This window comes from Elephantulus edwardii, unplaced genomic scaffold, assembly GCF_000299155.1.
Source record: "Elephantulus edwardii isolate Elephantulus edwardi_28Jun2011 unplaced genomic scaffold, EleEdw1.0 scaffold00016, whole genome shotgun sequence".
Taxonomy (NCBI): domain Eukaryota; kingdom Metazoa; phylum Chordata; class Mammalia; order Macroscelidea; family Macroscelididae; genus Elephantulus; species Elephantulus edwardii.
This window is the reverse complement of record NW_006399766.1, coordinates 12,025,101-12,037,773: the sequence shown is the minus strand read 5'-3', so window position 1 is coordinate 12,037,773 and position 12,673 is coordinate 12,025,101. Positions and strand designations below refer to the sequence as shown.

Here is a 12,673-nt window from a genome sequence, read left to right as displayed (position 1 = left end):
AATGGAAACCCAAAATCTCTGTAAATATTCATTAAAATTAATAAAATTTAATAAAAAAATGGAAAAAAAAGAACTGATGCCTTTGTACTGTGGTGCTGGAGAAGAGCACTGACTATTCCATGGATTGCCAGACAACAAACAGATGTATCTTAGAGAAAGTGCAGCCAGAGTGCTTCTTGGAGGCAAAGATGATGAAGTATGTCTGACATACTTTGAGCATACTGCTGGAAGAGCTTATTCCTTGGAGAAGGACATCATGGTTTAAAAGGTGGAGGGAGGGCGAAGGAGAGGAAGACCCTCAAGCAGGTGGATTAACATAGTGACTGCTGTAATGGGCTCAAGAGTGTTGGAGATAGTGAGGATGTCACAGGACAGGACAGGGTTCAGATCTATTATTCATAGGGTTACTATGAGTCGTACTCAACTCAATTGCACCTAACAACTGGAAGCAGCACAGAAAAGCTCTGGTGGTTTAATGGTAAGAACTTGTGCTGTCAACACAAAGGTATGGGGTTCAAATCCACCAGCTGCACCACGGGAAAAACATGGGAATCTCCCATCTGAAAACCTAATAGAGGGTCCACTATAAGTCATTTCCAACTCAATTGTCTTCAATGACGATGAGAGGAAGCAAAAAAGAACAATTCTCCAGAAAAAAAAAAACAAACAACAAAACCAGCAAACATGTCAGCTAATCCTTTAGTTACAGCGCATAAAAATAAGTATGGCAACTTCCTTTCAATATAATGTGATCAGCCAGTGCATTCAGACATACAGTGTGTGGAATACATAGCCCCTTTGGAGGATAGCTGTTGAAAAGAATTCTAAAAGGCAAAGTCGGAAAGAAAGGAAAGAAACTCATCGCTGTCAAGCTGATTCCAACTCATGGTGTGTGATCCTGTCGGCAGAGAAGAACTGCCCCACGGGGCTTCCAGGGATGTCCACCTTTATGGAAGTCACATCTTCCTCCAAGGGAGCAGCTAGTAGAATGGAAATACTCATCTTTCAGTCAGGAGCCGAGCTCTTAACTGAGCCAATATCAGCTGCAGCTCAAAATAAGAATCTTGTGTACTAAAATACTTAGCAAAATTTTAGCCACGTTGAAATGTTAACGTTAGAATTGAGAGTAAAACAGGATACATGTGAAAGTAGGCAAAAAAAATCCAGGGTCGCGGCATGCTTTCTTTGAGTTCCAGCAAAAAAAGGAAAATGTTCTCTTCATTCGTTCACCAACTTGTAGATTCCCCGCAAGCCTTAAATGTTTCAGACTACAGCTATGCTTCTCTCCAAAGCTCTTGCTTCACAATTTCTTTGAACTCTTCTCATTCCAGAGAAAGCTACACTCATCAGAGTTTTAATACCTGCTGAACTCCAAAGCTAAGCCTGCCAGGGACTTGTTTCTGAGTCATAGCAATGCTTAGGACAGAGTGGAGCTGCCCCAGAAGGCTTCCAGGGCTGTAAATCTTTATAATAGCAGGCTGTATACATTTCTCCCAGTAGAGCAACTGTGGGACTCAAGCTGATCATATTTTGTTTAGCAGTTAAGCACTTTAACCACTTCTCAACCAGGGATCCTGAATACCTGTTACTAATGCTCAGGGTTCAGGGAACAATAATGAGCTCAGAGAAAGACAGGAAACAGGATCACAGCAGGAGCAGAAGGATCAGTCAACCAAGGATTACCTAATAAAGTTTTCACAATTATAATTTTTTTAAAAAGCATCTATTGCCTTTTAACGAGCTAAATGTACTTCATCCAAAGAGCTGTCTATTATGATGAAACCATGTGCTTACTCCAGAGCAATAAACATATTACCTGTCTTATATGAAATAATGGTAATAGTAATTGGCAGCTGATTGCATTTGAGGGCCTTTAGTAGGCAAAATATGAATGAGTATCCTATGTTCCTGTCCCCTTCCCCGCACTTGAAATTGTACTGGTATATGAGATCCACAAGTCGAGGGACTACTAGCTAAATCTAACTCTACCATCACCAACACCACTGTTTGCTCTTCTCTCCAACAGGAAAAATTCTTGCCCTCCAGTGCTATGCAAGAACGAGCTTATACAGCATCCCTGCATCACCTTGGGTTAGGGCCGATTTAGACTGACCATGCTCACTCTGAGCCAAAAATCTGCCTTTCTCTAGGTTTCACCCATTCTTTGGAGGCGATATTGGGAAAAAAAATATATTCGTTTGCCCTAGGGGAGCCCTTCATATTATTTCTTATCTTCCTCTAGCCATAAAACCAAAACCATATGCTATATAATATCCAGTGACTACAGCTGGAATTTGTACTCACCTGGGGGAGAAACACATCAAACTATTGAATCATTATGCTATCAGCTAAAACCCCCAGGTCTGCTAGGAGAACAAACAGGTTCTTCCTGGAGAGGATGAAACCAGGCTGCTCCTGGGAGGCAAGGCTTTTGAAGCTCTCTCTCACACTCTGAACATGTTGCAAGGAGGGACCAGTCCTTGGAGAGGGACCTCAGGCTTGGGAGGGTGGAAGGACAGCACATGAGGGGAAGACCCTGAATGAGAAGGATTGACTGGGGTAATAGGGGTAGGTGTGTCAGAGACAATGAGGTTGGTTCAAGATAGAGCAAGGTTCAGGGCTGTTGTACATAAGGCCACTACGAGTAGCAAGCAACTCGATGGCACATAATAACAACTACACAAATGATATTAAACATCCCACCTATTTATTCTACTCATATGCCATGGTTTTCTAACCTTTCATTTATCCCTTATCTTAATCTGAGTCTTTAAAAAAGGGCTTGAATGAGATTGACCCTCTATTTGCTTCTCCTAATTATTTATGTAAGATCTTGGAAGTTAGACACTATGCCTCACAGTATTTTTTTTAAAAAAACTCTCTGAAGGGTTTGCACAGAAGTGGAAATACATTAAGGAAGTGGTTGGTTTTCCAATGACAACATTTGCTTGGGTATACAGCCTGTATGCTAAAGATTATGGGAGAAACCAGAAAGATAACATGTTGAACGTGACCTACACTATATAACAACACTGGGCATGCTTCTGATCTCTGGAGATCCATTGCCTACTAACCCCCTGCTCTTGCTTTTGCTGCAGAGAAATTACTTGTATAAAATGCCCCAATCTCACTAAAAAAGACTGTAACTTGTGGAAGCTAAACCCAGATATGGGTAAAAGAAAAGAAGTTCTATCAAAATGAAAATAGAAGTTCTCTCTCACTGCTATCAGGTCTGAACTGCCTCATAGTGGACCCTCCAGCAGGAGGCTGCAAATTGAATGGGAGGAGCTTGCCTATCTTTCTCTGAAAGAGCCACTGGTGGATTCAAACCACAAGAGAGGTGTCACCTTCAGACTGGCAGTGCATGTCCCTACAGACTAAGCCACTAGAGTCCCCTAAAAATACAAATTTTGGTGTGTACCATCTAATCAGAACTGACCCACAGCTCTACTGGGTTTTCAGAGGCTATAAATTGCATAGGAGATTGGATTTGAACCATGTGCCTTTGGATTGCCAGTGCAACTCTTTACCACTAAAACACCAGAGCTTCCTAAAATGGAGAGTCATTCAATGTTTTCATTCTATCAAAAGCCTATAAAAATTGTCTTCAAAATGAAGATATATTTTTCTGCACTCTGAAGATCTGAATAAGGAAAATGATAGTCTAAAAAAAAGGAGATTCTTAATATCCCAAAAGGCTAATTATATCACCTTACACTACTCCAAAGAGCTGGTCAGGAAATCCTGGGGGCCTCTCTCACTTTCTCCTGAAGAAAAGGGTAAACATTAGAGAGTCTCAGATTTAAGAGGTAACACAGCAGAGGCAAACATATGCCACAGGTATGACTACCATGTCAAAATAAAACTAACTAACTCAGAACACCTGTTTTAACACCATGACAATATTTACCATCTAACCTACCATCCCTGGACAATCAAGGAGATGGGAATGGTGGGGGAAACAAGCATGTGAAATAAAGTACTTCACTTTCAAGAGCTTAGAATCTAGTGGCAGAAATCAAAGTCATTCATTGGAGAAAAAGAGACAAATTAGTAAGGACTTGAATACTCTGAAAGGCTTATGAAGATGAGATGGGCCTTGGCAGAGGGCAAACAGAATTAATTTAGCTAAGGGAAAGGGGGTGGGGACTGAAACAGGATGACAATGACAAGAACGTGGGAACAGGCACAGCATGGGGAGGCAGGCATGAATATGGTTTGGAGAGGGAGCAGGAAGATGGTAAATTAAAGGAAACAGCGAATTCCCTTGTCTACCCTCAGTGAGATGGATTGACTCAGTTCACTAGGGTAATGGGGATAGGTGTGTCAGAGACAATAAGACTGGCAAAGGATAGAGCAGGGTTTAGGGCTGTTGTACATAGGGTCGCTATGAGTAGCAGGTGACTCGACGGCACATAACAGCAACAACAATGGAGACAGTATCAGACAATAAGTATATAAGCTGTAGCTTATGATGAAACATTTGAAATACAAGAGGAGGGGGCACACACACTGTAAGTGGCACACCAGGAAAGTGACTTGAGGAAATTGACAGTTTAGCTGGGTTAATAGGGTTGCAGCAAGCAGAGTGGATTGAACATAGGAAAGGCTGGACCAGTAGCTTTGGCTGGTGGACAGAAAAGCAGACAAGCATGCTTGCAGGCAGTGAGGTCTGAGATAACTTCTTCAATAGACATAAAGGAATTTGATGATATAGGGAATGGTAGCGAGGGAATGATTCGTGACTATTCTAAGCATCGCTAGCCTGGGAGAAATCCAAGGAATCACTAACAGAAAACTAGAAACGTCTCTGCTGTTTGTTACCTTGCCTGAACAATGAATTCTTGTTCAGTAATGGCTGTCACCCCGGTTACTTAACTGAACTGCATTTTAATAGATGCCTCCAATGCCTCAAGCTCAAAGATTAGTAGGGTAAGGTACTGAGGGGGCCATCATCTTTCCAACAGCATCCGTCACACTAATACAATGGAGGTGTTTGCTTACTCCGCTTACAATCACGGCCGCCGTTGCAAACTTCACCCTTAGAAAAATAAGGATTATTCCAGGAAAGATACCCATTCACCCTGTGGGTAGCAGGATCTTGCCAGTTCCTCAGCTGTCAGAGCGAGCTCGTGGAGAGAAAGGAGGCGCCTGAAGGAGGCGGCCTCCCAGGGGGGTCGAGAAGCAGGGTTCAATCGAAGAAGTGAAACCACCGATGTCAGGAGAGTGAAAGACAGGGAAGGGACTCAGCTGAGGGGAGAGAGAGACCAGAGGACCGTTAAGTCCCTCCCAGGCCGGGAGCCCGGCCAACCTGGCCCCTCGCGGCCCAGCCCCGCTCCCCAGCCTGCCAGTCCAGGAGTTCCCCCTCACCTGCTCGGGCTCATAGGACGACTGGGAAGCCGGGGCTCCCTCAATCGGAAACACCACCGCAACGCCAACCCGGAAGCATTGAGATCAGCGGAAGTAAGCATGGCGTCGCCCGGGCAACCTCTGTGCAGCCATCCCAACTTCACCTCCTCCGGGAGAAAAAAAAAAGCGCTAAAGGAGAGGTGGAAACGACAAGGGGCGGAGAGTAGGCCTGCTGCGGGCGCGGGTGGAGGCGCGTCTGGTTCGCGGAAGTGCAAGGATAGGGAGCTAACGGGTTTGGCTGCACCTGCAGTTGGCATGCAAGCCAGAGAAGGGCAGAGGTGTCGCATTAGAGGTTTTTGTTGGTGTGTACCTTCAAGTCGGAACCGACTCCTAGTTGACCCTCCGAAGACTGTAAATCGCAAGAGGAGGTTGCCGTCTTTCTCGTGGAGCAGGTGGTGGATTCGAACCGTATGCCAAGTGGTGGGTGCGAACCAGTGGTGGGTGTGGACTGGGTGCCTTTGAGTTAGCAGTGCAGCCCCTTAACCGCTAAACCACCAGAACTCATTTAAAGGAGAGGCATTGTGGTGGTGGGGGGAAATGTAAGAAAGGGGCAATGGGAGTGTGTGGCTTGTAGGGGGCGTGGCTATAGGACTTGGAGTAATGCAGATTGGCTAGAGGAGGTGAGGGGCGGGGCTAGAGGAATGCTAAGGGGCGTGGTTAGGCAGGGGCGTGTGGCTTGAACAAGATGAGCGGCAAGGAGTTAGACCTGTGGTGTAGTGGAGTGAGGTTTCCTGCTGGACGTGGAAAAAGGAGGGACTGGAGAATCAATGCCTTTGAATTGTGGTGTTAGAAAAGAGTTCTTAATGAAAAGAATACGGAATGCCTAAAGAACAAATAAGTCTGTCTTGGAAGAAGTACCACAGTTGTACTTCATAGAGACAAGGTTGATGAAACCTTGTTTCCCAGGCTTTGGGTGTATTGTTTGGAGAATCCAGCCTTGGAAAAAAACATAATGCTGTGAAACGTAACTGGTCAGAGAAAGAGAGGAAGATGCTCAGTACGATGTGTTGACAGAGTGATTATAACAGTGTGTGGGCTCCAGCATATCAATGGTAAGGTTGGTGCCAAATAAGGCAAGGTTCAGATCTGTTGTTCAAAGATTCCCTATGAATGTCTTTGACTCAGTAATACCTAACAAGAGTTTTACTCTATAAAACAGGTCCTGCTATTTCCCCCTTTTGACAGATGAGGAAACTGAGGCCCTAAGAAATTGAGGTTGTGATTCAAGCACAGTTATGACTTCAGAGCCTAGGTTCTTAATTACTATGCTGTGGTGCTTTTCAAGGGAGTTCTGGGGGAGTTTTAGGGAGCCTGCTACCCTGCTAACAAAAAGGTCTCCAGCAGGTTAAATCAACCAGCAGCTCTGAAGGAAACCATGGGCAGTTTCTTTCCATTATCATTTTCATTATTATCATTACAGCCCCAGAAATCTGATGAGTGCGTCCCAGTGAGTTAGAATCCACTCAATGACGGTGAGATTGGTTGTAGTCCATTTCTACTTCATTAAATACCACCATTGTTAGCTTCAGAATCTTCCTTCCAAGAAAAAGAGACAGGAAATTCATGCAGTCATTCCAAAATGTGAATTTCCTTCCATTCACATCTCATTAAAGTCAAGCTGGAGCTCAAAGTTCTTATTGGGAAAACCTGGCTCTTTAATGATTGATATTTATGCACAACTGTGACCTATGCATGTCCCCTGAAATCTAGATTGCTCACTCTTGCAGAATCATGGCTCTCCCTTAAATAATTATCCTAACCTTTCTAAATTGAAGATTGTCCTCTGCCTCCTCTGCCATTGCTGCCCCCACCAGCTAATCTCGCTGAGCACCAAGCTAAACTTTGTTAAAAAGAACTTGTTTCTCAATGGATTTCCTTTTAAAAATCTATATTAAAGCATTAAATTAATAATAAAATAGCATTTGCCAAAAGAAACCTATAAAACATAACATACGTTTGACACATTTACAATATGACTGCTTCATTCTCAACACTTTGCAAAACAACATACAAAAAGCCTGTCTTTCACTATCAACAGGTCATCTTCCTTTGCGACCCCCATGTTTGTGGTCTCTATGCTACACATTCAATATTTGCTTTTGCTATCTTGTGCCATGCCTGAATTCTGCTATCCCTAAATGTTTAACTCTTTGAGAGTCATGGAATCTTCTGGTTAGGACATTCTGAAAGGGCAGAGGCTAATCCAAATGAACATATTCCTTCTATAATATTAAAGATAAATTGATATGCTGTGCCTGCTTGAATATTTCCACTGTAAATGTTAATCTCGAGTCAGCCCATTCCATTCTTGATTAGCTCCTAGAAAGTTCTCATTTATGTATTTTTAGAGATTTATAAATACACACACTTCTTTTTTTCCCCACACACACTTCTATAGAGAGCTCTAATGATCTAATTTTACAAATTACTAAATACACACACATACACAGACTTCTATAGGGAGCTCTGGGAGGGAGTTGCACTGGTAATACAAAGGTGGTGCCTCTCTGCTAAGTCAAATACACCAGCAACTCTATAAGAGAAATATGGGAGGTCTGTTCCTGTGCAATACTCAGCCTCATAAGCCTCCTGGAGGGTCAACTATGAGTTGGTTCCAACTTGATACCAATGAGTTGAGTTGATATGTATATGAAAAGACATGTAGCAACAGAATTCGAAGAAGACTCACCAGCAATCTGCATTATTTTGCTGGCATAATCCTGCTTGCAGAAAGTGATCAAAGATGGTCAAAGACTACAGTCTTTAATATGGATTACATCTCAACATCAAGAAGATCAAATTCCTCACCACCAAACCAATCATGACACATGGAGAAAAGGGTGACATTGTCAATGATTTAATTTTACTTGGATATGCAATCAACATTCCTCAGACCTCCCACCACCTTATTATTTTGCTCCAAGAAGAAGACAAAGTCCATTCATAAACATTTTATTAGTATTAATGTGCAGGGAGGGAGGGGGGAAAGATTCTGCAAGATGTCTAGGATCGGACACTAAATCAAATGCAATCTCTTTCATTTAAAATTAAGAGTATTCTAATTTTTATTGTCTCACTGTTGTTAGATGTCACGATCTAATTCTAATTCATAACTACCTCAACTGAAAGAAGAACTGTCTGGTCTTGCACCATCCTTATCATTGCTATGTTTGGATCCGTCATTACAGCCACTGCCAATTCATCTTGTTGAGGATCTTCTTTCTTACTGACCCTCCACCAAATATGATGTCCATAGCCAGGGACTAGTCTCTCCTAATAATGCATCCAAAGAGACTGTGCAACAAAGTCTCTCATCTTCTCCTCTAAAGACCGATAAAAGGCATGAATAAGAGCGTGATTAGAGAGGAATATGGACTGTTGCATGGATTGCCAAAAGAACAAACAAGTCTGTCTTGGAGGAATTGCAACCAGGGTGTTCCTTAGAGGCAAGGATGGTGAAACTTTGTCTCACATACTTTGGCCATGTTGTCAAGAGGGGCTAGTATTTAGAAAAGGACACCGTCCTGAAAAGGGCCAGAGAAAGAGACCCTTAACAAGATGGATTGATACAACAATATGGACTCAAGCATTAGGCATCGTGAGGATAATGCAGACTAGAGTAAGGTTCAAATCTGTAGTTGATAGGGTCACTATGAGTTGTCTTGATAGCACCTAACAACAATGGTAAGAGAAGGAAAGTAGAAGTTCTAGAATGGGAAAAGAAATTCACATATCCAACAAAATTTCATATCTAGCATATAAAGAACTCCTAAAATTCATTAATAAAAAGACAAGCAACTGAACTTTTTAAGGGGAAAAAATTGAAAAGTACTTCATAAGAGAGTATATCCAAATAACCAAGAAGCATATAAAAGTGTGCTCAACCATAGTCACTGCATAAATACCACTTAAATTCGCAATAAGACACTGCTACACACCCACCAGAATGGTCAAGGTTAAAAGAGATTGGCAAGAAGGCTGGGCATGTCAAACATTCACTCATGTACTATATGTATTCATTTTCTTTAGCTGTATTTAAAAATCACCATAAATTATGCAGACCAATATCAAATAAAAATAATTTTTAAAAATATGTTGGATTACATATCAGCATGAAGGAAATAAAAAAAGAAATCACCACAAATATAGTAGCTTTAAAACCAAAACACACTTACTGTGCCACAGTTTGAGGGTCAGGAGTCCAAGCAGGACTTACCCTGTATCCTGTCCCCAGGGTCTTGCAAAGCTGCTATTGAGAACTGTTTATCTAAAGATGTGAGCAGAGATGAACTTGTTTCAAAGGTTACCTGTTGTCCTCCAATTGAAGTGAAGGCTTCAATGTCTACTGGCTGTTGACCAAACACCTCACACAGTTCCTGAGGCAGCCTATGGTTCCTAGCCATAGCTCTCTCCATGGCCATTTGCTTCTTCCAGGCCAGCAGATAAGTGAAAGCCTAAGATGTGATTTTATCAACACAGATCTCTTAATGTCTTTGAGTTAGAAGTGACTCATAGCTGACACTCCACTGGGTTTTCCAAGGCTCTAAATCACATAGAAGGAAGATTTCCCAGGTTCCTCTCATGGTATTTGACTGTGTAGATCACAATAAACTGTGGCTGACTCTAAGAAAAATGGGAGTCCCAGAACACTTGATTGTGTTTACGCAAAGCCTATACTTAGACCAGGAGGCATTCGTCAGAACAGAGCAAGGGAACACTGCATGGTTCAAAATTGGGAAGGGTGTATGCCAAGATGTGTCCTGTCTCCATATCTTTTAAATTTATATGCGGAACAGATTATCCGAGAGGCTGGGCTCTTTGAGGAGAAATGTGACATCAGGATTGGAGGTAGACTCATCAACAGTCTGCATTTTGCAGATGACACAACCCTACTTGCTGAAACTGAGGAGGACCTGAAGCACTTGCTGAAGAAGATCAAGAACTGCAGCCTTCAATCTTCCAATAAGGATTGAAGCTCAACATCAAGAAAACAAAGATTCTCAGCACTAGGCCAATTGGCAGCATCATGATGGATGGTGAAGAGATTGAGATTGTTGGCAGCTTCAGTTTGCTTGGCTCTACAATCAACACTCTTGCTACCAGCAGCCAGGAAATTAAAAGACAAATTGTATTGGGAAAGTCTCCTGTCAGAGACCTCTCCAAAGTACTGAAGAGCAACAGTGTCAGTCTAGAGACTAAGGTGAGCCTGATACAGGCCATAGTCTTTGCAAACACTTTTCTATGCATCAGAAAGCTGGACAATGACTGGAGGTGATAGAAGGAGAGTTGATGCCTCTGAGCTCTGGTGCTAGAGAAGAGTATTGAATATACCATGGACTGCTAAGAGAACAAACAAGTTCGTCCTGGAGAAAGGGAAGCCAGACTGCTCCTTGGAGGCAAGGATTCTGAAGCTTCATGTGATATATTTTGGGCGTGTTGCAAGGAGGGACCAGTCCTTGCAGAAGGACATCATGCTTGGGAGGGTGGAGGGACAGCTCAGGAGAGGAAGACCCTCAATGAGGTTGATCGATTCAGTGACTGGGTTAATGGGGAGAGGTGTGTCTGAGACAATAAGATTGACAAGGGATCGAGCAGGGTTTAGGGTGGTTGTTGTTGCTAGGAGTCGAAGAAGACTCAACGGCACATAACAACAAGCACAACCTCCCATGGAGCTGAGAACCACGAGAGAGGCACCACCTTTCGGTTAGGAAAGCTAACCACTAGAGCTCTGTAACACAAATCTGTTATGTGGCATCAAGGTAGAAGTGACTCCAGCAGGCAGGAAATTACATGGGAGGAGATTGCCTCCCTTCTCTCTACAACAGGTGGATTTCAACCATGTGCCTTTGGGATTGCAGCGCAACTTCTTACCGTTAGGCCACCAGAACTCCTGATAGGACTATTATTTCCTGTGATGAAAATTATATCTATTTTTTCAAAATTTCAATAGCTTTATAAGTAAAGAAAAAAGAATGCACTTTATTCTTTTTTCTGATGGGAAAAAAAGCAGTCATTATAAAACATTTAAACATTATGAAACATTTAAACCATACACAAAGATATGAAAATGTTAAAAAGTACCTCAAATCTGAACATGCAAAGACCACTACTCTCAGCATTCCAAGAGCCCTCTTCTCCCCTTCTTGTTGGTTCCTGTGGAATTCTAAACATTCATGTGAAGAAATTGTATTTTAGAAATGTATTCACTATTTTTTAAATTAAGTAAATAGAGGCGTTAGAAGTTACGTTTGTATTATAAAAAGCTAAGGAAAGTGTTACATGCAGAATCATTCTTTGATGTTTATCAAGGATAGGAAGGGAGGGAAACAGGAGCAAAAATGAATAGAATAATTATTGAGTGAAGGGAAGGGCAATGTACAATAAGGGATTAAGGCATTAATAATCCACTTATTGCATTAATTAATTGTAATCAGTGGTAAAACAAAATTTATGAATTAAAAACCAATATGATTTGTACACTTTCATCCAAACGGCAATAAAAGGAAAAAAATTATGGTTTTGCTCTTTAGTGAAAAAAAAACAAATTATGTTTATGCAATAATTATTTAGGTAGTCTTCAATTTAACTCCATCATTTTTATTATTACTGCCTTTTATTACCAAGGTCTTTATAAATTTGATCTTTATTATTTGTCTCTAGGACTTGGAAACACTACATAGAAACATACACATTTTAATAAATATACAGAAAAAGAAATCATACAAATTTACTTTGAAGAATAATTGGAAGATGGTAAAGAAGTATTTTGTATTAATATTTACCACAGACTCTTGCTCATATGTTGTTTGATGAAATTCCTCTGTGTCAGCCAATTCCTTTTGACTGTATATTCCTTCTATCTTCTTTTAGTGCTTCCTAGATCATTTAATATTCTTCCCAAAGCATCCTTAAGTATTATAACTCAAAGGTTAAATTTGTTCTTCAGTTCCGTCAACTTAAGAAATTCCAAGTGAGTTCAGCCCTTTTGATTTTTTGACTCTAGCTAGTTGGAAAACATGGACTCGGTGACAGAAATGGAGCGGGAGAGAGAATGATCGAATTTTGCACAATGACTTATTCATAGCAAATACCTTTTTTAAGAGGCATAAATGCAGGTTATATACCTGGATTTCACCTGACGGCATGCATAGGAATCAGATCGATTACATATGTGGAAAAAACCGCTGGAGAAGCTCAATATCAGCTGTGAAAACTAGGCCAGGAGCTGATTGTGGAACAGACCACCAACTACTCATATGCAAAT

The 12,673-nt window shown here is 41.6% G+C and overlaps 1 protein-coding gene across 1 annotated transcript in view; it reads right to left on the bottom strand.

Annotated features, from left to right (window-relative positions):
* SLC25A14 (solute carrier family 25 (mitochondrial carrier, brain), member 14) overlaps positions 1-5,079 on the bottom strand; it is a 75,145-nt gene extending 70,066 nt beyond the window's left edge. Inside the window, exon 1 of the mRNA XM_006881868.1 lies at positions 5,005-5,079. Within this exon, the coding sequence (XP_006881930.1) occupies positions 5,005-5,079 (75 nt within the window). The remainder of the gene's footprint in view (positions 1-5,004) is intronic.
* Positions 5,080-12,673: the final 7,594 nt, after the last annotated feature.